Below are 24875 nucleotides of genomic sequence, written 5' to 3' on the forward strand. Positions count from 1 at the left end.
AATTACCCCTGGGTGTTGTATGGCTGTTTCTAATTACCCCTGTGTTGTGCTGTTTCTAATTACCCCTGGGTGTTGTGTGGCTGTTTTCTAATTACCCCTGGGTGTTGTGTGGCTGTTTCTAATTACCCCTGGGTGTTGTGTGGCTGTTTCTAATTACCCCTGGGTGTTGTGTGGCTGTTTCTAATTACCCCTGGGTGTTGTGTGGCTGTTTCTAATTACCCTGGGTGTTGTATGTTTTCTAATTACCCCTGGGTGTTGTATGGCTGTTTCTAATTACCCCTGGGTGTGTTTCTAATTACCCCTGGGTGTTTGTGGCTGTTTCTACCCCTGGGTGTTGTGTGGCTGTTTCTAATTACCCCTGGGTGTTGTGTGGCTGTTTCTAATTACCCCTGGGTGTTGTGTGGCTGTTTCTAATTACCCCTGGGTGTTGTGTGGCTGTTTCTAATTACCCCTGGGTGTTGTATGGCTGTTTCTAATTACCCCTGGGTGTTGTATGGCTGTTTCTAATTACCCCTGTGTGGCTGTTTCTAATTACCCCTGTGTGGCTGTTTCTAATTACCCCTGGGTGTTGTGTGGCTGTTTCTAATTACCCCTGGGTGTTGTGTGGCTGTTTCTAATTACCCCTGGGTGTTGTGTGGCTGTTTCTAATTACCCCTGGGTGTTGTGTGGCTGTTTCTAATTACCCCTGGGTGTTGTGTGGCTGTTTCTAATTACCCCTGGGTGTTGTATGGCTGTTTCTAATTACCCCTGGGTGTTGTGTGGCTGTTTCTAATTACCCCTGGGTGTTGTATGGCTGTTTCTAATTACCCCTGTGTTTTCTAATTACCCCTGGGTGTTGTGTGGCTGTTTCTAATTACCCTGGGTGTTGTGTGGCTGTTTCTAATTACCCCTGGGTGTTGTGTGGCTGTTTCTAATTACCCCTGGGTGTTGTGTGGCTGTTTCTAATTACCCCTGGGTGTTGTGTGGCTGTTTCTAATTACCCCTGGGTGTTGTGTGGCTGTTTCTAATTACCCCTGGGTGTTGTGTGGCTGTTTCTAATTACCCCTGGGTGTTGTATGGCTGTTTCTAATTACCCCTGGGTGTTGTATGGCTGTTTCTAATTACCCTGGGTGTTGTATGGCTGTTTCTAATTACCCCTGTTGTGTGGCTGTTTCTGGGTGTTGTGTGGCTGTTTCTAATTACCCCTGTGTGGCTGTTTCTAATTACCCCTGGGTGTTGTGTGGCTGTTTCTAATTACCCTGGGTGTTGTATGGCTGTTTCTAATTACCCCTGGGTGTTGTATGGCTGTTTCTAATTACCTCTGGGTGTTGTGTGGCTGTTTCTAATTACCCCTGGGTGTTGTGTGGCTGTTTCTAATTACCCCTGGGTGTTGTGTGGCTGTTTCTAATTACCCCTGGGTGTTGTGTGGCTGTTTCTAATTACCCCTGGGTGTTGTGTGGCTGTTTCTAATTACCCCTGGGTGTTGTGTGGCTGTTTCTAATTACCCTGGGTGTTGTGTGTTTCTGTTTCTAATTACCCCTGGGTGTTGTGTGGCTGTTTCTAATACCCCTGGGTGTTGTGTGGCTGTTTCTAATTACCCCTGGGTGTTGTGTGGCTGTTTCTAATTACCCTGGGTGTTGTGCTGTTTCTAATTACCCCTGGGTGTTGTGTGGCTGTTTCTAATTACCCCTGGGTGTTGTGTGGCTGTTTCTAATTACCCCTGGGTGTTGTGTGGCTGTTTCTAATTACCCCTGGGTGTTGTATGGCTGTTTCTAATTACCCCTGGGTGTTGTATGGCTGTTTCTAATTACCCCTGGGTGTTGTATGGCTGTTTCTAATTACCCCTGGGTGTTGTGTGGCTGTTTCTAATTACCCCTGGGTGTTGTGTGGCTGTTTCTAATTACCCCTGGGTGTTGTGTGGCTGTTTCTAATTACCTCTGGGTGTTGTGTGGCTGTTTCTAATTACCCCTGGGTGTTGTATGGCTGTTTCTAATTACCCCTGGGTGTTGTATGGCTGTTTCTAATTACCCCTGGGTGTTGTATGGCTGTTTCTAATTACCCCTGGGTGTTGTGTGGCTGTTTCTAATTACCCCTGGGTGTTGTGTGGCTGTTTCTAATTACCCCTGGGTGGTGTTTCTAATTACCCCTGGGTGTTGTGCTGTTTCTAATTACCCTGGGTGTTGTGTGGCTGTTTCTAATTACCCCTGGGTGTTGTGTGGCTGTTTCTAATTACCCCTGGGTGTTGTCTAATTACCCCTGGCTGTTTCTAATTACCCTGGGTGTTGTGTGGCTGTTTCTAATTACCCCTGGGTGTTGTATGGCTGTTTCTAATTACCCCTGGGTGTTGTGTGGCTGTTTCTAATTACCCCTGGGTGTTGTATGGCTGTTTCTAATTACCCCTGGGTGTTGTGTGGCTGTTTCTAATTACCCTGGGTGTTGTGTGGCTGTTTCTAATTACCCCTGGGTGTTGTGTGGCTGTTTCTAATTACCCCTGGGTGTTGTGTGGCTGTTTCTAATTACCCCTGGGTGTTGTATGGCTGTTTCTAATTACCCCTGGGTGTTGTGTGGCTGTTTCTAATTACCCTGGGTGTTGTATGGCTGTTTCTAATTACCCCTGGGTACTGTTTCTAATTACCCTGGGTGTTGTGTGGCTGTTTCTAATTACCCCTGGGTGTTGTGTGGCTGTTTCTAATTACCCCTGGGTGTTGTGTGGCTGTTTCTAATTACCCCTGGGTGTTGTGGCTGTTTCTAATTACCCCTGGGTGTTGTATGGCTGTTGTTTCTAATTACCCTGGGTGTTGTATGGCTGTTTCTAATTACCCCTGGGTGTTGTGTGGCTGTTTTGTGGCTGTTTCTAATTACCCCTGGGTGTTGTGTGGCTGTTTCTAATTACCCCTGGGTGTTGTGTGGCTGTTTCTAATTACCCCTGGGTGTTGTATGGCTGTTTCTAATTACCCTGGGTGTTGTGTGGCTGTTTCTAATTACCCCTGGGTTGTTGTGTGGCTGTTTCTAATTACCTCTGGGTGTTGTGTGGCTGTTTCTAATTACCCCTGGGTGTTGTGTGGCTGTTTCTAATTACCCCTGGGTGTTGTGTGGCTGTTTCTAATTACCCTGGGTGTTGTGTGGCTGTTTCTAATTACCCCTGGGTGTTGTATGGCTGTTTCTAATTACCCTGGGTGTTGTATGGCTGTTTCTAATTACCCCTGGGTGTTGTATGTGTTTCTAATTACCCCTGGCTGTTTCTAATTACCCCTGGGTGTTGTGTGGCTGTTTCTAATTACCCTGGGTGTTGTGTGGCTGTTTCTAATTACCCCTGGGTGTTGTATGGCTGTTTCTAATTACCCTGGGTGTTGTATGGCTGTTTCTAATTACCCCTGGGTGTTGTATGGCTGTTTCTAATTACCCCTGGGTGTTGTGTGGCTGTTTCTAATTACCCCTGGGTGTTGTGTGGCTGTTTCTAATTACCCCTGGGTGTTGTGTGGCTGTTTCTAATTACCCCTGGGTGTTGTATGGCTGTTTCTAATTACCCCTGGGTGTTGTATGGCTGTTTCTAATTACCCCTGGGTGTTGGCTGTTTCTAATTACCTAATTACCCCTGTTGTGTGGCTGTTTCTAATTACCCCTGGGTGTTGTGTGGCTGTTTCTAATTACCCTGGGTGTTGTGTGGCTGTTTCTAATTACCCCTGGGTGTTGTGTGGCTGTTTCTAATTACCCCTGGGTGTTGTGTGGCTGTTTCTAATTACCCCTGGGTGTTGTATGGCTGTTTCTAATTACCCTGGGTGTTGTGTGGCTGTTTCTAATTACCCCTGGGTGTTGTGTGGCTGTTTCTAATTACCCTGGGTGTTGTGTGGCTGTTTCTAATTACCCCTGGGTGTTGTGTGGCTGTTTCTAATTACCCTGGGTGTTGTGTGGCTGTTTCTAATTACCTGGGTGTTGTGTGGCTGTTTCTAATTACCCCTGGGTGTTGTGTGGCTGTTTCTAATTACCCCTGGGTGTTGTGTGGCTGTTTCTAATTACCCTGGGTGTTGTGTGGCTGTTTCTAATTACCCCTGGGTGTTGTACCCCTGGGTGTTGTGTTGTTTAATTACCCCTGGGTGTTGTGTGGCTGTTTCTAATTACCCCTGGGTGTTGTGTGGCTGTTTCTAATTACCCCTGGGTGTTGTGTGGCTGTTTCTAATTACCCCTGGGCTGTTTCTAATTACCCCTGTGTTGTGTGGCTGTTTCTAATTACCCCTGGGTGTTGTGTGGCTGTTTCTAATTACCCCTGGGTGTTGTATGGCTGTTTCTAATTACCCCTGGGTGTTGTATGGCTGTTTCTAATTACCCCTGGGTGTTGTATGGCTGTTTCTAATTACCCCTGTATGGCTGTTTCTAATTACCTCTGGGTGTTGTGTGGCTGTTTCTAATTACCCCTGGGTGTTGTGTGGCTGTTTCTAATTACCCTGGGTGTTGTGTGGCTGTTTCTAATTACCCTGGGTGTTGTGTGGCTGTTTCTAATTACCCCTGGGTGTTGTGTGGCTGTTTCTAATTACCCCTGGGTGTTGTATGGCTGTTTCTAATTACCCCTGGGTGTTGTATGGCTGTTTCTAATTACCCCTGGGTGTTGTATGGCTGTTTCTAATTACCCCTGTACCCCTGGGTGTTGTGTGGCTGTTTCTAATTACCCCTGGGTGTTGTGTGGCTGTTTCTAATTACCCCTGGGTGTTGTGTGGCTGTTTCTAATTACCCCTGGGTGTTGTTTGGCTGTTTCTAATTACCCCTGGGTGTTGTATGGCTGTTTCTAATTACCCCTGGGTGTTGTATGGCTGTTTCTAATTACCCCTGGGTGTTGTATGGCTGTTTCTAATTACCCCTGGGTGTTGTATGGCTGTTTCTAATGACCCCTGGGTGTTTTGTGGCTGTTTCTAATTACCCCTGGGTGTTGTATGGCTGTTTCTAATTACCCTTGGGTGTTGTGTGGTTGTTTCTAATTACCCCTGGGTGTTGTGTGGCTGTTTCTAATTACCCCTGGGTGTTGTGTGGCTGTTTCTAATTACCCCTGGGTGTTGTATGGCTGTTTCTAATTACCCCTGGGTGTTGTATGGCTGTTTCTAATTACCCTGTGTGGCTGTTGTAATGGCTGTTTTCTAATTACCCCTGGGTGTTGTGTGGCTGTTTCTAATTACCCTGGGTGTTGTGTGGCTGTTTCTAATTACCCCTGGGTGTTGTGTGGCTGTTTCTAATTACCCCTGGGTGTTGTGTGGCTGTTTCTAATTACCCCTGGGTGTTGTGTGGCTGTTTCTAATTATCCCTGGGTGTTGTATGGCTGTTTCTAATTACCCCTGGGTGTTGTATGGCTGTTTCTAATTACCTCTGGGTGTTGTATGGCTGTTTCTAATTACCCCTGGGTGTTGTGTGGCTGTTTCTAATTACCTCTGGGTGTTGTGTGGCTGTTTCTAATTACCTCTGGGTGTTGTGTGGCTGTTTCTAATTACCCCTGGGTGTTGTGTGGCTGTTTCTAATTACCCCTGGGTGTTGTGTGGCTGTTTCTAATTACCCCTGGGTGTTGTGTGGCTGTTTCTAATTACCTCTGGGTGTTGTGTGGCTGTTTCTAATTACTGTTTTTCTAATTACCCCTGGGTGTTGTGTGGCTGTTTCTAATTACCCCTGGGTGTTGGCTGTTTCTAATTACCCCTGGCTGTTTCTAATTACCCCTGGGTGTTGTGTGGCTGTTTCTAATTACCCCTGGGTGTTGTGTGGCTGTTTCTAATTACCCTGGGTTTGTGTGGCTGTTTCTAATTACCCCTGGGTGTTGTGTGGCTGTTTCTAATTACCCTGGGTGTTGTGTGGCTGTTTCTAATTACCCCTGGGTGTTGTGTGGCTGTTTCTAATTACCCCTGGGTGTTGTTTGGCTGTTTCTAATTACCCCTGGGTGTTGTATGGCTGTTTCTAATTACCCCTGGGTGTTGTATGGCTGTTTCTAATTACCCTGGGTGTTGTATGGCTGTTTCTAATTACCCTGGGTGTTGTGTGGCTGTTTCTAATTACCCTGGGTGTTGTGTGGCTGTTTCTAATTACCCCTGGGTGTTGTGTGGCTGTTTCTAATTACCCCTGGGTGTTGTGTGGCTGTTTCTAATTACCCCTGGGTGTTGTGTGGCTGTTTCTAATTACCCCTGGGTGTTGTATGGCTGTTTCTAATTACCCCTGGGTGTTGTATGGCTGTTTCTAATTACCCCTGGGTGTTGTATGGCTGTTTCTAATTACCCCTGTATGGCTGTTTCTAATTACCCCTGGGTGTTGTGTGGCTGTTTCTAATTACCCTGGGTGTTGTGTGGCTGTTTCTAATTACCCTGGGTGTTGTATGGCTGTTTCTAATGTGTTGTGTGGCTGTTTCTAATTACCCCTGGGTGTTGTGTGGCTGTTTCTAATTACCCCTGGGTGTTGTGTGGCTGTTTCTAATTTACCCCTGGGTGTTGTGTGGCTGTTTCTAATTACCCCTGGGTGTTGTGTGGCTGTTTCTAATTACCTCTGGGTGTTGTATGGCTGTTTCTAATTACCCCTGGGTGTTGTATGGCTGTTTCTAATTACCCCTGGGTGTTTTCTAATTACCCCTGTATGGCTGTTTCTAATTACCCTGGGTGTTGTATGGCTGTTTCTAATTACCCCTGGGTGTTGTGTGGCTGTTTCTAATTACCCCTGGGTGTTTCTAATTACCCCTGTGTTGTGCTGTTTCTAATTTACCCCTGGGTGTTGTGTGGCTGTTTCTAATTACCCCTGGGTGTTGTGTGGCTGTTTCTAATTACCTCTGGGTGTTGTATGGCTGTTTCTAATTACCCCTGGGTGTTGTATGGCTGTTTCTAATTACCCCTGGGTGTTGTATGGCTGTTTCTAATTACCCCTGTATGGCTGTTTCTAATTACCCCTGGGTGTTGTGTGGCTGTTTCTAATTACCCCTGGGTGTTGTGTGGCTGTTTCTAATTACCCCTGGGTGTTGTATGGCTGTTTCTAATTACCCCTGGGTGTTGTATGGCTGTTTCTAATTACCCCTGTATGGCTGTTTCTAATTACCCCTGGGTGTTGTGTGGCTGTTTCTAATTACCCCTGGGTGTTGTGTGGCTGTTTCTAATTACCCCTGGGTGTTGTGTGGCTGTTTCTAATTACCCCTGGGTGTTGTATGGCTGTTTCTAATTACCCCTGGGTGGGCTGTTTCTAATGGCTGTTTGTGTGGCTGTTTCTAATTTACCCCTGGGTGTTGTGTGGCTGTTTCTAATTACCCCTGGGTGTTGTGTGGCTGTTTCTAATTACCTCTGGGTGTTGTATGGCTGTTTCTAATTACCCCTGGGTGTTGTATGGCTGTTTCTAATTACCCCTGTATGGCTGTTTCTAATTACCCCTGGGTGTTGTGTGGCTGCTTCTAATTACCCCTGGGTGTTGTGTGGCTGTTTCTAATTACCCCTGTATGGCTGTTTCTAATTACCCCTGTATGGCTGTTTCTAATTACCCCAGTATGGCTGTTTCTAATTACCCCTGTATGGCTGTTTCTAATAACCGTTGTATGGCTGTTTCTAATTACCCCTGGGTGTTGTGTGGCTGTTTCTAATTACCCCTGGGTGTTGTGTGGCTGTTTCTAATTACCCCTGGGTGTTGTGTGGCTGTTTCTAATTACCTCTGGGTGTTGTATGGCTGTTTCTAATTACCCCTGGGTGTTGTGTGCCTGTTTCTAATTACCTCTGGGTGTTGTATGGCTGTTTCTAATTACCCCTGTATGGCTGTTTCTAATTACCCCTGGGTGTTGTGTGGCTGTTTCTAATTACCCCTGGGTGTTGTGTGGCTGTTTCTAATTACCCCTGGGTGTTGTGTGGCTGTTTCTAATTACCTCTGGGTGTTGTGTGGCTGTTTCTAATTACCCCTGGGTGTTGTATGTCTGTTTCTAATTACCCCTGGGTGTTGTATGTCTGTTTCTAATTACCCCTGGGTGTTGTGTGGCTGTTTCTAATTACCCCTGGGTGTTGTATGGCTGTTTCTAATTACCCCTGGGTGTTGTGTGGCTGTTTCTAATTACCCCCGGGTGTTGTATGGCTGTTTCTAATTACCTCTGGGTGTTGTGTGGCTGTTTCTAATTACCCCTGGGTGTTGTGTGGCTGTTTCTAATTACCCCTGGGTGTTGTATGGCTGTTTCTAATTACCCCTGGGTGTTGTATGGCTGTTTCTAATTACCCCTGGGTGTTGTATGGCTGTTTCTAATTACCCCTGTATGGCTGTTTCTAATTACCCCTGGGTGTTGTGTGGCTGTTTCTAATTACCCCTGGGTGTTGTGTGGCTGTTTCTAATTACCCCTGGGTGTTGTGTGGCTGTTTCTAATTACCCCTGGGTGTTGTATGGCTGTTTCTAATTACCCCTGGGTGTTGTATGGCTGTTTCTAATTACCCCTGGGTGTTGTATGGCTGTTTCTAATTACCCCTGGGTGTTGTATGGCTGTTTCTAATGACCCCTGGGTGTTTTGTGGCTGTTTCTAATTACCCCTGGGTGTTGTGTGGCTGTTTCTAATTACCCTCTGGGTGTTGTGTGGCTGTTTCTAATTACCCCTGGGTGTTGTATGGCTGTTTCTAATTACCTCTGGGTGTTGTGTGGCTGTTTCTAATTACCCCTGGGTGTTGTTGTGTGGCTGTTTCTAATTACCTCTGGGTGTTGTGTGGCTGTTTCTAATTACCCCTGGGTGTTGTGTGGCTGTTTCTAATTACCTCTGGGTGTTGTGTGGCTGTTTCTAATTACCCCTGGGTGTTGTGTGGCTGTTTCTAATTACCCCTGGGTGTTGTATGGCTGTTTCTAATTACCCCTGGGTGTTGTATGGCTGTTTCTAATTACCCCTGGGTGTTGTATGGCTGTTTCTAATTACCCCTGTATGGCTGTTTCTAATTACCCCTGGGTGTTGTGTGGCTGTTTCTAATTACCCCTGGGTGTTGTGTGGCTGTTTCTAATTACCCCTGGGTGTTGTGTGGCTGTTTCTAATTACCCCTGGGTGTTGTTTGGCTGTTTCTAATTACCCTGGGTGTTGTATGGCTGTTTCTAATTACCCTGGGTGTTGTGTATGGGTGTTGTTGTGGCTGTTTCTAATTACCCCTGGGTGTTGTATGGCTGTTTCTAATTACCCTTGGGTGTTGTGTGGCTGTTTCTAATTACCCCTGGGTGTTGTGTGGCTGTTTCTAATTACCCCTGGGTGTTGTGTGGCTGTTTCTAATTACCCCTGGGTGTTGTATGGCTGTTTCTAATTACCCCTGGGTGTTGTATGGCTGTTTCTAATTACCCCTGTGTGGCTGTTTCTAATTACCCCTGTGTGGCTGTTTCTAATTACCCCTGGGTGTTGTGTGGCTGTTTCTAATTACCCCTGGGTGTTGTGTGGCTGTTTCTAATTACCCCTGGGTGTTGTGTGGCTGTTTCTAATTACCCCTGGGTGTTGTGTGGCTGTTTCTAATTACCCCTGGGTGTTGTGTGGCTGTTTCTAATTACCCCTGGGTGTTGTATGGCTGTTTCTAATTACCCCTGGGTGTTGTATGGCTGTTTCTAATTACCCCTGTATGGCTGTTTCTAATTATCCCTGGGTGTTGTGTGGCTGTTTCTAATTACCCCTGGGTGTTGTGTGGCTGTTTCTAATTACCCCTGGGTGTTGTATGGCTGTTTCTAATTACCCCTGGGTGTTGTATGGCTGTTTCTAATTACCCCTGGGTGTTGTATGGCTGTTTCTAATTACCCCTGGGTGTTGTATGGCTGTTTCTAATTACCTCTGGGTGTTGTGTGGCTGTTTCTAATTACCCCTGGGTGTTGTGTGGCTGTTTCTAATTACCCTGGGTGTTGTATGGCTGTTTCTAATTACCCTGGGTGTTGTATGGCTGTTTCTAATTACCCCTGGGTGTTGTATGGCTGTTTCTAATTACCCCTGGGTATGGCTGTTGTATTGGCTGTTTCTAATTACCCCTGGGTGTTGTGTGGCTGTTTCTAATTACCCCTGGGTGTTGTGTGGCTGTTTCTAATTACCCCTGGGTGTTGTTGGCTGTTTCTAATTACCCTGGGTGTTGTATGGCTGTTTCTAATTACCCCTGGGTGTTGTATGTTTTCTAATTACCCCTGGGTGTTGTATGGCTGTTTCTAATTACCCTGGGTGTTGTATGGCTGTTTCTAATGACCCCTGGGTGTTTTGTGGCTGTTTCTAATTACCCCTGGGTGTTGTGTGGCTGTTTCTAATTACCCTTGGGTGTTGTGTGGCTGTTTCTAATTACCTCTGGGTGTTGTGTGGCTGTTTCTAATTACCCCTGGGTGTTGTATGGCTGTTTCTAATTACCTCTGGGTGTTGTGTGGCTGTTTCTAATTACCCTGGGTGTTGTGGGCTGTTAATTGGACCCTGGGTGTTGTGTGGCTCTAATTACCCCTGGGTGTTGTGTGGCTGTTTCTAATTACCCCTGGGTGTTGTTGTGTGGCTGTTTCTAATTACCTCTGGGTGTTGTGTGGCTGTTTCTAATTACCCCTGGGTGTTGTGTGGCTGTTTCTAATTACCTCTGGGTGTTGTGTGGCTGTTTCTAATTACCCCTGGGTGTTGTTTGGCTGTTTCTAATTACCCCTGGGTGTTGTATGGCTGTTTCTAATTACCCCTGGGTGTTGTATGGCTGTTTCTAATTACCCCTGGGTGTTGTATGGCTGTTTCTAATTACCCCTGTATGGCTGTTTCTAATTACCCCTGGGTGTTGTGTGGCTGTTTCTAATTACCCCTGGGTGTTGTGTGGCTGTTTCTAATTACCCCTGGGTGTTGTGTGGCTGTTTCTAATTACCCTGGGTGTTGTGTGGCTGTTTCTAATTACCCCTGGGTGTTGTATGGCTGTTTCTAATTACCTGTTTCTGGGTGTTGTATGGCTGTTTCTAATTACCTGGGTGTTACCTGTGTGGTGTTTCTAATTACCCCTGTGTGGCTGTTTCTAATTACCCCTGGGTGTTGTGTGGCTGTTTCTAATTACCCCTGGGTGTTGTGTGGCTGTTTCTAATTACCCCTGGGTGTTGTGTGGCTGTTTCTAATTACCCCTGGGTGTTGTGTGGCTGTTTCTAATTACCCCTGGGTGTTGTGTGGCTGTTTCTAATTACCCCTGGGTGTTGTGTGGTTTCTAATTACCCCTGGGTGTTGTATGGCTGTTTCTAATTACCCCTGGGTGTTGTATGGCTGTTTCTAATTACCCTGGCTGTTTCTAATTACCCCTGGGTGTTGTGTGGCTGTTTCTAATTACCCTGGGTGTTGTGTGGCTGTTTCTAATTACCCCTGGGTGTTGTGTGGCTGTTTCTAATTACCCTGGGTGTGTGGCTGTTTCTAATTACCCCTGTGTGGCTGTTTTCTAATTACCCTGGGTGTTGTGTGGCTGTTTCTAATTACCCCTGGGTGTTGTGTGGCTGTTTCTAATTACCCCTGGGTGTTGTGTGGCTGTTTCTAATTACCCCTGGGTGTTGTGTGGCTGTTTCTAATTACCCTGGGTGTTGTGTGGCTGTTTCTAATTACCCTGGGTGTTGTGTGGCTGTTTCTAATTACCCTGGGTGTTGTATGGCTGTTTCTAATTACCCTGGGTGTTGTATGGCTGTTTCTAATTACCCCTGTATGGCTGTTTCTAATTACCCCTGGGTGTTGTGTGGCTGTTTCTAATTACCCCTGGGTGTTGTGTGGCTGTTTCTAATTACCCCTGGGTGTTGTGTGGCTGTTTCTAATTACCCCTGGGTGTTGTATGGCTGTTTCTAATTACCCCTGGGTGTTGTATGGCTGTTTCTAATTACCCCTGGGTGTTGTATGGCTGTTTCTAATTACCCCTGGGTGTTGTATGGCTGTTTCTAATTACCCTGGGTGTTGTGTGTTTCTAATTACCCCTGGGTGTTGTGTGGCTGTTTCTAATTACCCCTGTGTTTCTAATTACCCTGGGTGTTGTGTGTGGCTGTTTCTAATTACCCTGGGTGTTGTATGGCTGTTTCTAATTACCCCTGGGTGTTGTGTGGCTGTTTCTAATTACCCCTGGGTGTTGTGTGGCTGTTTCTAATTACCTCTGGGTGTTGTGTGGCTGTTTCTAATTACCCCTGGGTGTTGTGTGGCTGTTTCTAATTACCCCTGGGTGTTGTGTGGCTGTTTCTAATTACCCCTGGGTGTTGTGTGGCTGTTTCTAATTACCCTGGGTGTTGTATGGCTGTTTCTAATTACCCCTGGGTGTTGTATGGCTGTTTCTAATTACCCCTGGGTGTTGTATGGCTGTTTCTAATTACCCCTGTATGGCTGTTTCTAATTACCCCTGGGTGTTGTGTGGCTGTTTCTAATTACCCCTGGGTGTTGTGTGGCTGTTTCTAATTACCCCTGGGTGTTGTGTGGCTGTTTCTAATTACCCCTGGGTGTTGTGGCTGTTTCTAATTACCCCCAGGTGTTGTATGGCTGTTTCTAATTACCCTGGGTGTTGTGTGGCTGTTTCTAATTACCCCTGGGTGTTGTGTGGCTGTTTCTAATTACCCCTGGGTGTTGTATGGCTGTTTCTAATGACCCCTGGGTGTTTTGTGGCTGTTTCTAATTACCCCTGGGTGTTGTATGGCTGTTTCTAATTACCCTTGGGTGTTGTGTGGTTGTTTCTAATTACCCCTGGGTGTTGTGTGGCTGTTTCTAATTACCCCTGGGTGTTGTGTGGCTGTTTCTAATTACCCCTGGGTGTTGTATGGCTGTTTCTAATTACCCCTGGGTGTTGTATGGCTGTTTCTAATTACCCCTGTGTGGCTGTTTCTAATTACCCCTGTGTGGCTGTTTCTAATTACCCCTGGGTGTTGTGTGGCTGTTTCTAATTACCCCTGGGTGTTGTGTGGCTGTTTCTAATTACCCCTGGGTGTTGTGTGGCTGTTTCTAATTACCCTGGGTGTTGTGTGGCTGTTTCTAATTACCCTGGGTGTTGTGTGGCTGTTTCTAATTACCCCTGGGTGTTGTATGGCTGTTTCTAATTACCCCTGGGTGTTGTATGGCTGTTTCTAATTACCCTGGGTGTTGTGTGGCTGTTTCTAATTACCCCTGGGTGTTGTGTGGCTGTTTCTAATTACCCCTGGGTGTTGTGTGGCTGTTTCTAATTACCCTGGGTGTTGTGTGGCTGTTTCTAATTACCCTGGGTGTTGTGTGGCTGTTTCTAATTACCCCTGGGTGTTGTGTGGCTGTTTCTAATTACCCCTGGGTGTTGTGTGGCTGTTTCTAATTACCTCTGGGTGTTGTGTGGCTGTTTCTAATTACCCTGGGTGTTGTGTGGCTGTTTCTAATTACCCTGGGTGTTGTATGGCTGTTTCTAATTACCTCTGGGTGTTGTGTGCTGTTTCTAATTACCCCTGGGTGTTGTGTGGCTGTTTCTAATTACCCCTGGGTGTTGTGTGGCTGTTTCTAATTACCCCTGGGTGTTTTCTAATTACCCCTGGGTGTAATGGCTGTTTCTAATTACCCCTGGGTGTTGTGTGTTTTGTGTGGCTAATTACCCCTGGGTGTTGTGTGGCTGTTTCTAATTACCCCTGGGTGTTGTGTGGCTGTTTCTAATTACCCCTGGGTGTTGTTTGGCTGTTTCTAATTACCCCTGGGTGTTGTATGGCTGTTTCTAATTACCCCTGGGTGTTGTATGGCTGTTTCTAATTACCCCTGGGTGTTGTATGGCTGTTTCTAATTACCCCTGTATGGCTGTTTCTAATTACCCCTGGGTGTTGTGTGGCTGTTTCTAATTACCCCTGGGTGTTGTGTGGCTGTTTCTAATTACCCCATGGGTGTTGTGGGCTGTTTCTAATTACCTCTGGGTGTTGTGTGGCTGTTTCTAATTACCCCTGGGTGTTGTGTGGCTGTTTCTAATTACCCTGGGTGTTGTATGGCTGTTTCTAATTACCCCTGGGTGTTGTATGGCTGTTTCTAATTACCCCTGGGTGTTGTATGGCTGTTTCTAATTACCCCTGGGTGTGGCTGTTTCTAATTACCCCTGGGTGTTGTGTGGCTGTTTCTAATTACCCCTGGGTGTTGTGTGGCTGTTTCTAATTACCCCTGGGTGTTGTGTGGCTGTTTCTAATTACAGGTGTTGTTTGGCTGTTTCTAATTACCCCTGGGTGTTGTATGGCTGTTTCTAATTACCCTGGGTGTTGTATGGCTGTTTCTAATTACCCTGGGTGTTGTATGGCTGTTTCTAATTACCCTGGGTGTTGTATGGCTGTTTCCTAATTACCCTGGGTGTTTTGTGGCTGTTTCTAATTACCCCTGGGTGTTGTATGGCTGTTTCTAATTACCCTTGGGTGTTGTGTGGTTGCTTCAATTACCCCTGGGTGTTGTGTGGCTGTTTCTAATTACCCCTGGGTGTTGTGTGGCTGTTTCTAATTACCCCTGGGTGTTGTATGGCTGTTTCTAATTACCCCTGGGTGTTGTATGGCTGTTTCTAATTACCCCTGTGTGGTTTCTGTTTCTAATTACCCCTGGGTGTGTGTGGCTGTTTCTAATTACCCCTGGGTGTTGTGTGGCTGTTTCAATTACCCCTGGGTGTTGTGTGGCTGTTTCTAATACCCCTGGGTGTTGTGTGGCTGTTTCTAAACCCCTGGGTGTTGTGTGGCTGTTTCTAATTACCCCTGGGTGTTGTGTGGCTGTTTCTAATTATCCCTGGGTGTTGTATGGCTGTTTCTAATTACCCTGGGTGTTGTATGGCTGTTTCTAATTACCCCTGGGTGTTGTATGGCTGTTTCTAAACCCCTGGGTGTTGTGTGGCTGTTTCTAATTACCAGTGGAAATGGGTGTTGTGTGGCTGTTTCTAATTATCTGGGTGTTGTGTGGCTGTTTCAATTACCTCTGGGTGTTGTGGGCTGTTTCTAATTACCTCTGGGTGTTGTGTGGCATTTCTAATTACCCTGGGTGTTGTGTGGCTGTTTCTAATTACCCTGGGTGTTGTGTGGCTGTTTCTAATTACTCTGGGTGTTGTGTGGCTGTTTCTAAAACCTCTGGGTGTTGTGTGGCTGTTTCTAATTACCCCTGGGTGTTGTATGGCTGTTTCTAATTACCCTCTGGGTGTTGTGTGGCTGTTTCTAATTACCCCTGGGTGTTGTGTGGCTGTTTCTAATTACCCTGGGTGTTGTGTGGCTGTTTCTAATTACCTCTGGGTGTTGTTGTGTGGCTGTTTCTAATTACCTCTGGGTGTTGTGTGGCTGTTTCTAATTACCCCTGGGTGTTGTGTGGCTGTTTCTAATTACCCTGGGTGTTGTGTGGCTGTTTCTAATTACCCCTGGGTGTTGTTTGGCTGTTTCTAATTACCCCTGGGTGTTGTATGGCTGTTTCTAATTACCCTGGGTGTTGTATGGCTGTTTCTAAACCCCTGGGTGTTGTATGGCTGTTTCTAATTACCCCTTATGGCTGTTTCTAATTACCCCTGGGTGTTGTGTGGCTGTTTCTAATTACCCCTGGGTGTTGTGTGGCTGTTTCTAATTACCCCTGGGTGTTGTGTGGCTGTTTCTAATTACCCTGGGTGTTGTTTTTTAATTACCCCTGGACTGTTTCTAATTACCCCTGGGTGTTGTATGGCTTTTCTAATTACCCCTGGGTGTTGTATGGCTGTTTCTAATTTTCTGGGTGTTGTATGGCTGTTTCTAATTACCCCTGTGTGGCTGTTTCTAATTACCCCTGTGTGGCTGTTTCTAATTACCCCTGGGTGTTGTGTTACTGTTTCTTTTACCCTGGGTGTTGTATGGCTGTTTCTAATTACCCCTGGGTGTTGTATGGCTGTTTCTAATTACCTCTGGGTGTTGTGTGGCTGTTTCTAATTACCCCTGGGTTTGTGTGGCTGTTTCTAATTACCCCTGGGTGTTGTGTGGCACTAATTACCCTGGGTGTTGTGTGGCTGTTTCTTTACCCCTGGGTGTTGTATGGCTGTTTCTAATTACCTCTGGGTGTTGTATGGCTGTTTCTAATTACCTCTGGGTGTTGTATGGCTGTTTCTTTGAACATCCCAAGGTTTACCCCTGTTTCTATGGCTGTTTCTATTATTGGCTGTTTCAATTACCCTGATGGCTGTTTCTAATTACCCCTGTATGGCTGTTTCTAATTCCCCTGGGTGTTGTATGGCTGTTTCTAATTACCCCTGGCTGTTTCTAATTACCCCTGGGTGTTGTGTGGCTGTTTCTAATTTACCCCTGGGTGTTGTGTGGCTGTTTCTAATTACCCCTGGGTGTTGTGTGGCTGTTTCTAATTACCTCTGGACATGGCTGTTTCTAATTACCCCTGGGTGTTGTATGGCTGTTTCTAATTACCCTGGGTGTTGTATGGCTGTTTCTAAACCCCAGACTGTATGGCTGTTTCTAATTACCCCTGGGTGTTGTGTGGCTGCTTCTAATTACCCCTGGGTGTTGTGTGGCTGTTTCTAATTACCCCTGGGTGTTGTATGGCTGTTTCTAATTACCCCTGGGTGTTGTATGGCTGTTTCTAATTACCCCTGTATGGCTGTTTCTAATTACCCCTGGGTGTTGTGTGGCTGTTTCTAATTACCTCTGGGTGTTGTGTGGCTGTTTCTAATTACCCCTGGGTGTTGTGTGGCTGTTTCTAATTACCCCTGGGTGTTGTATGGCTGTTTCTAATTACCCCTGGGTGTTGTATGGCTGTTTCTAATTACCCCTGGGTGTTGTGTGGCTGTTTCTAATTACCCCTGGGTGTTGTGTGGCTGTTTCTAATTACCCCTGGGTGTTGTATGGCTGTTTCTAATTACCCCTGGGTGTTGTGTGGCTGTTTCTAATTACCTCTGGGTGTTGTGTGGCTGTTTCTAATTACCCCTGTGTGGTGTATGGCTGTTTCTAATTACCTCTGGGTGTTGTATGGCTGTTTCTAATTACCCCTGGGTGTTGTGTGGCTGTTTCTAATTACCTCTGGGTGTTGTGTGGCTGTTTCTAATTACCTCTGGGTGTTGTATGGCTGTTTCTAATTACCCCTGGGTGTTGTGTGGCTGTTTCTAATTACCTCTGGGTGTTGTGTGGCTGTTTCTAATTACCCCTGGGTGTTGTGTGGCTGTTTCTAATTACCCCTGGGTGTTGTGTGGCTGTTTCTAATTACCCCTGGGTGTTGTGTGGCTGTTTCTAATTACCCCTGGGTGTTGTGTGGCTGTTTCTTATGACCCCTGGGTGTTGTATGGCTGTTTTTAATTACCTCTGGGTGTTGTGTCTAGGCTGTTTCGAATTACCCCTGGGCTAATAATCTAATTACCCCTGCCTGTTGTATGTCTGTTTCTTTTAGATCTGGATGTTTCAAGGTTTATTTGTCAAATAAGGCAAATGGTTCTTTCATGATGTTAATTTTCAATAATGTTCTGTCAAATCAAATCAAATGTTTTTCTAAAGCCCTTTTTACATCAGCAGATGTCACCAAGTTACATAAAAACCCAGCTTTCCTCAAGTATTTTAATGATCAAATCTCCCCTCCTCACTACCCCACCTCCCTCCTCTCCCTCCATCCACACCTCCCTCCTCTCCCTCCATCCCCACCTCCCTCCTCTCCCTCCATCCACACCTCCCTCCTCTCCCTCCATCCACACCTCCCTCCATCCCTCCTCTCCCTCCATCCCTCCTCTCCCTCCATCCATCTATCCCTCCCCACCTCCCTCCTCTCCCTCCATCCACACCTCCCTCCTCTCCCTCCATCCCCACCTCCCTCCTCTCCCTCCATCCACACCTCCCTCCTCTCCCTCCATCCCTCCTCTCCCTCCATCCATCTATCCCTCCTCTCCCTCCATCCACACCTCCCTCCTCTCCCTCCATCCACACCTCCCTCCTCTCCCTCCATCCCTCCTCTCCCTCCATCCCTCCTCTCCCTCCATCCATCTATCCCTCCCCACCTCCCTCCTCTCCCTCCATCCACACCTCCCTCCTCTCCCTCCATCCACACCTCCCTCCTCTCCCTCCATCCACACCTCCCTCCTCTCCCTCCATCCCTCCTCTCCATCCATCCATCCCTCCCTCCATCCATCTCTCCTAGACTGAAGAGTGGCGTCTGAGTGATGTGAATAAGGACTACAGTGTGTGTTCCTCCTACCCTCCTCTGGTGGCCGTACCTAAAGATGTGGATGACGACACCCTGAGGAAAGCTGCCGCCTTCCGCCACGGTGGGCGCTTCCCCGTACTCAGCTACTATCACAAGAAGAACGGCATGGTGAGAGGAGTGCACGGCACCATGGGAAATTGATTTTATAGTCAATAGAGAAGTGTTCTCGTCTACCATGTTCATAATTTATGCGGCAGAATGACTTGAGGTCTTTTAGGCTTTTCAAGGTATTAACCCCCAACTGAATTGGTCTATTTGAGTCTGATCTTAAAGGGAAAATCCACCCAAAAACTGTCTCTTGGTATTTTCTTCATCAGTCCATTGTTGCAACAAACAAAAAAAAATGCATGTCATCAATCAATATTAGTTGGAGTCGGCTCAACTTTGAACATTGAGATATGAAATAAATGATAGAGAATAGGCCTTGAATAGGAAGAGTGAAAGAGACTGGTATACACTTTCATAACACAGGAATACAGCCGGTGGGTTTGTTTTTGGCTGGCGTTTTCCTTCAAGCCTTTTAGAGGTGGTGTGATTTGTTTTTGGCTGGCGTTTTCCTTCAAGCCTTTTAGAGGTGGTGTGATTGTTTTTGGCTGGCGTTTTCCTTCAAGCCTTTTAGAGGTGGTGTGTTTGTTTTTGGCTGGCGTTTTCCTTCAAGCCTTTTAGAGGTGGTGTGATTGTTTTTGGCTGGCGTTTTCCTTCAAGCCTTTTAGAGGTGGTGTGATTGTTTTTGGCTGGCGTTTTCCTTCAAGCCTTTTAGAGGTAGTAAAAGTCTCATCTTTCTGTATGTTCAGTAGCACGTATAACATAAATACATTTACATGTTAGTCTCTTAGCACGCAGTTTTATTCAGTGACTTGAGTGAAAAATATAACAACCTAATAAACCAATCAAAATGCTCAATTTCTGTCTTCCTCTGTGGTGTCTGCTTCTTGACCCCTGAGCTCTAGTCCCTGATTCACTCTCTGTCACCAGGTGATGATGCGTTCAGGCCAGCCGCTGACCGGCACCAACGGGCGTCGCTGTAAGGAAGACGAGAAGTTGATTAACGCCACGTTGCGGGCGGGGAAACGCGGCTACATCATCGACACGCGTACCGTCAGCGTGGCGCAGCAGGCCAAGGCACGAGGAGGAGGGTTCGAATCAGAGGCCAACTACCCACAGTGGAGGAGGATTCACAAGGCTATAGAGAGGTGATGGAAGGGTGATAGTTATATTATATTATATATATTATTAGGTGATGGAATGGTGATAGTGATCAAATAACGTTTTTCACATACACATGGTTAGCAGATGTTATTGGTCACATGGTTAGCAGATGTTATTGGTCACATACACATGGTTAGCAGATGTTATTGGTCATATGGTTAGCAGATGTTATTGGTCACATACACATGGTTAGCAGATGCTATTGGTCACATACACATGGTTAGCAGATGTTATTGGTCACATACACATGGTTAGCAGATGTTATTGGTCACATGGTTAGCAGATGTTATTGGTCACATGGTTAGCAGATGTTATTGGTCACATACACATGGTTAGCAGATGTTATTGGTCACATACACATGGTTAGCAGATGTTATTGGTCACATGGTTAGCAGATGTTATTGGTCACATGGTTAGCAGATGTTATTGGTCATATGGTTAGCAGATGTTATTGGTCACATGGTTAGCAGATGTTATTGGTCATATGGTTAGCAGATGTTATTGGTCACATGGTTAGCAGATGTTAATGGTCATATGGTTAGCAGATGTTATTGGTCATATGGTTAGCAGATGTTATTGGTCATATGGTTAGCAGATGTTATTGGTCATATGGTTAGCAGATGTTATTGGTCATATGGTTAGCAGATGTTATTGGTCATATGGTTAGCCGATGTTATTGGTCACATACACATGGTTAGCAGATGTTATTGGTCACATACACATGGTTAGCAGATGTTATTGGTCACATGGTTAGCAGATGTTATTGGTCTCATACACATGGTTAGCAGATGTTATTGGTCACATACACATGGTTAGCAGATGTTATTGGTCACATACACATGGTTAGCAGATGTTATTGGTCACATACACATGGTTAGCAGATGTTATTGGTCACATACACATGGTTAGCAGATGTTATTGGTCACATACACATGGTTAGCAGATGTTATTGGTCACATACACATGGTTAGCAGATGTTATTGGTCACATATACACATGGTTAGCAGATGTTATTGGTCACATATACACATGGTTAGCAGATGTTATTGGTCACATATACACATGGTTAGCAGATGTTATTGGTCACATATACACATGGTTAGCAGATGTTATTGGTCACATATACACATGGTTAGCAGATGTTATTGGTCACATATACACATGGTTAGCAGATGTTATTGGTCACATATACACATGGTTAGCAGATGTTATTGGTCACATATACACATGGTTAGCAGATGTTATTGGTCACATATACACATGGTTAGCAGATGTTATTGGTCACATACACATGGTTAGCAGATGTTATTGGTCACATGGTTAGTAGATGTTAATGGTCACATGGTTAGTAGATGTTAATGGTCACATGGTTAGCAGATGTTATTGGTCACATATACACATGGTTAGTAGATGTTATTGGTCACATGGTTAGCAGATGTTATTGGTCTCATACACATGGTTAGCAGATGTTATTGGTCTCATACACATGGTTAGCAGATGTTATTGGTCACATACACATGGTTAGCAGATGTTATTGGTCACATATACACATGGTTAGCAGATGTTATTGGTCACATATACACATGGTTAGCAGATGTTATTGGTCACATATACACATGGTTAGCAGATGTTATTGGTCACATATACACATGGTTAGCAGATGTTATTGGTCACATATACACATGGTTAGCAGATGTTATTGGTCACATATACACATGGTTAGCAGATGTTATTGGTCACATATACACATGGTTAGCAGATGTTATTGGTCACATATACACATGGTTAGCAGATGTTATTGGTCACATATACACATGGTTAGCAGATGTTAATGGTCACATACACATGGTTAGCAGATGTTAATGGTCACATACACATGGTTAGCAGATGTTAATGGTCACATGGTTAGCAGATGTTAATGGTCACATGGTTAGCAGATGTTATTGGTCACATGGTTAGCAGATGTTAATGGTCACATACACATGGTTAACAGATGTTATTGGTCACATGGTTAGCAGATGTTATTGGTCACATGGTTAGCAGATGTTATTGGTCACATGGTTAGCAGATGTTATTGGTCACATGGTTAGCAGATGTTATTGGTCACATGGTTAGCAGATGTTAATGGTCACATGGTTAGCAGATGTTATTGGTCACATGGTTAGCAGATGTTATTGGTCACATGGTTAGCAGATGTTATTGGTCACATAAACATGGTTAGCAGATGTTATTGGTCACATACACATGGTTAGCAGATGTTATTGGTCACATGGTTAGCAGATGTTATTGGTCACATATACACATGGTTTGCAGATGTTATTGGTCACATATACACATGGTTAGCAGATGTTATTGGTCACATATACACATGGTTAGCAGATGTTATTGGTCACATGGTTAGCAGATGTTATTGGTCACATGGTTAGCAGATGTTATTGGTCACATACACATGGTTAGCAGATGTTATTGGTCACATACACATGGTTAGCAGATGTTATTGGTCACATACACATAGCAGATGTTTTTGGTCACATACACATGGTTAGCAGATGTTATTCGTCACATACACATGGTTAGCAGATGTTATTGGTCACATACACATGGTTAGCAGATGTTATTGGTCTCATACACATGGTTAGCAGATGTTATTGGTCACATACACATGGTTAGCAGATGTTATTGGTCACATATACACATGGTTAGTAGATGTTATTGGTCACATGGTTAGCAGATGTTATTGGTCTCATACACATGGTTAGCAGATGTTATTGGTCACATATACACATGGTTAGCAGATGTTATTGGTCACATATACACATGGTTAGCAGATGTTATTGGTCACATATACACATGGTTAGCATATGTTATTGGTCACATATACACATGGTTAGCATATGTGATTGGTCACATATACACATGGTTAGCAGATGTTATTGGTCACATATACACATGGTTAGCAGATGTTATTGGTCACATATACACATGGTTAGCAGATGTTATTGGTCACATACACATGGTTAGTAGATGTTAATGGTCACATACACATGGTTAGTAGATGTTAATGGTCACATACACATGGTTAGCAGATGTTAATGGTCACATGGTTAGCAGATGTTATTGGTCACATGGTTAGCAGATGTTATTGGTCACATGGTTAGCAGATGTTATTGGTCACATGGTTAGCAGATGTTATTGGTCACATGGTTAGCAGATGTTAATGGTCACATGGTTAGCAGATGTTATTGGTCACATGGTTAGCAGATGTTAATGGTCACATATACACATGGTTAGCAGATGTTATTGGTCACATACACATGGTTAGCAGATGTTATTGGTCACATGGTTAGCAGATGTTATTGGTCACATGGTTAGCAGATGTTATTGGTCTCATACACATGGTTAGCAGATGTTATTGGTCACATACACATGGTTAGCAGATGTTATTGGTCACATGGTTAGCAGATGTTATTGGTCACATGGTTAGCAGATGTTATTGGTCACATATACACATGGTTTGCAGATGTTATTGGTCACATATACACATGGTTAGCAGATGTTATTGGTCACATATACACATGGTTAGCAGATGTTATTGGTCACATGGTTAGCAGATGTTATTGGTCACATGGTTAGCAGATGTTATTGGTCACATATACACATGGTTAGCAGATGTTATTGGTCACATATACACATGGTTAGCAGATGTTATTGGTCACATATACACATGGTTAGCAGATGTTATTGGTCACATACACATGGTTAGCAGATGTTATTGGTCACATACACATAGCAGATGTTATTGGTCACATACACATGGTTAGCAGATGTTATTCGTCACATACACATGGTTAGCAGATGTTATTGGTCACATACACATGGTTAGCAGATGTTATTGGTCACATACACATGGTTAGCAGATGTTATTGGTCACATACACATGGTTAGCAGATGTTATTGGTCTCATACACATGGTTAGCAGATGTTATTGGTCACATACACATGGTTAGCAGATGTTATTGGTCACATATACACATGGTTAGTAGATGTTATTGGTCACATGGTTAGCAGATGTTATTGGTCTCATACACATGGTTAGCAGATGTTATTGGTCACATATACACATGGTTAGCAGATGTTATTGGTCACATATACACATGGTTAGCATATGTTATTGGTCACATATACACATGGTTAGCATATGTTATTGGTCACATATACACATGGTTAGCATATGTTATTGGTCACATATACACATGGTTAGCAGATGTTATTGGTCACATATACACATGGTTAGCAGATGTTATTGGTCACATACACATGGTTAGTAGATGTTAATGGTCACATACACATGGTTAGCAGATGTTAATGGTCACATGGTTAGCAGATGTTAATGGTCACATGGTTAGCAGATGTTATTGGTCAGATGGTTAGCAGATGTTATTGGTCACATGGTTAGCAGATGTTATTGGTCACATGGTTAGCAGATGTTATTGGTCACATGGTTAGCAGATGTTAATGGTCACATGGTTAGCAGATGTTATTGGTCACATGGTTAGCAGATGTTAATGGTCACATATACACATGGTTAGCAGATGTTATTGGTCACATGGTTAGCAGATGTTATTGGTCACATGGTTAGCAGATGTTATTGGTCACATGGTTAGCAGATGTTATTGGTCACATACACATGGTTAGCAGATGTTATTGGTCACATACACATGGTTAGCAGATGTTATTGGTCACATGGTTAGCAGATGTTATTGGTCACATATACACATGGTTTGCAGATGTTATTGGTCACATATACACATGGTTAGCAGATGTTATTGGTCACATATACACATGGTTAGCAGATGTTATTGGTCACATGGTTAGCAGATGTTATTGGTCACATGGTTAGCAGATGTTATTGGTCACATGGTTAGCAGATGTTATTGGTCACATATACACATGGTTAGCAGATGTTATTGGTCACATATACACATGGTTAGCAGATGTTATTGGTCACATACACATGGTTAGCAGATGTTATTGGTCACATACACATGGTTAGCAGATGTTATTGGTCACATATACGCATGGTTAGCAGATGTTATTGGTCACATATACACATGGTTAGCAGATGTTATTGGTTACATACACATGGTTAGCAGATGTTATTGGTCACATACACATGGTTAGCAGATGTTATCGGTCACATATACGCATGGTTAGCAGATGTTATTGGTCACATATACACATGGTTAGCAGATGTTATTGGTCACATGGTTAGCAGATGTTAATGCGAGTGTAGCAATATGCTTGTGCTTCTAGTTCTGACTGTGCAGTAATAACCAACAAGTAATCTAACTAACAATTCCCCAACCACTACCCAATACACACAAATCTAAAGGGGTGAATGAGAATATGTACATATGAGTATATGGATGAGCGATAGCTGAGCGGCATAGGCAAGGTGCAGTAGATGGTATAAAATACAGTATTATACATATGAGATGAGTAATGTAAGATATATAAATGTTATTAAAGTGACTAGTAGAAAGGCTGCTGCCTACATGTGCTAGTGATGGCTGTTTACCAGTCTGAGGGCCTTGAGATAGAAGCTGTTTAACAGTCTGATGGCCTTGAGATAGAA

The 24875-nt window shown here is 44.5% G+C and overlaps 1 protein-coding gene across 3 annotated transcripts in view; it reads left to right on the forward strand.

The window, feature by feature from the left end:
* Nucleotides 1-24875, forward strand: part of mtmr9 (myotubularin related protein 9) — a 99190-nt gene that overhangs the window by 8518 nt on the left and 65797 nt on the right. For all 3 annotated transcript variants that reach the window (XM_065008558.1, XM_065008560.1, XM_065008559.1), the window contains exons 5-6: nucleotides 17966-18139; nucleotides 19007-19224. In XM_065008558.1, coding sequence (XP_064864630.1) covers nucleotides 17966-18139; nucleotides 19007-19224 — 392 coding nt within the window. The remainder of the gene's footprint in view (nucleotides 1-17965; nucleotides 18140-19006; nucleotides 19225-24875) is intronic.

The sequence above is a fragment of the Oncorhynchus nerka genome, linkage group LG24, assembly GCF_034236695.1.
Source record: "Oncorhynchus nerka isolate Pitt River linkage group LG24, Oner_Uvic_2.0, whole genome shotgun sequence".
Classification (NCBI taxonomy): Eukaryota; Metazoa; Chordata; class Actinopteri; order Salmoniformes; family Salmonidae; genus Oncorhynchus; species Oncorhynchus nerka.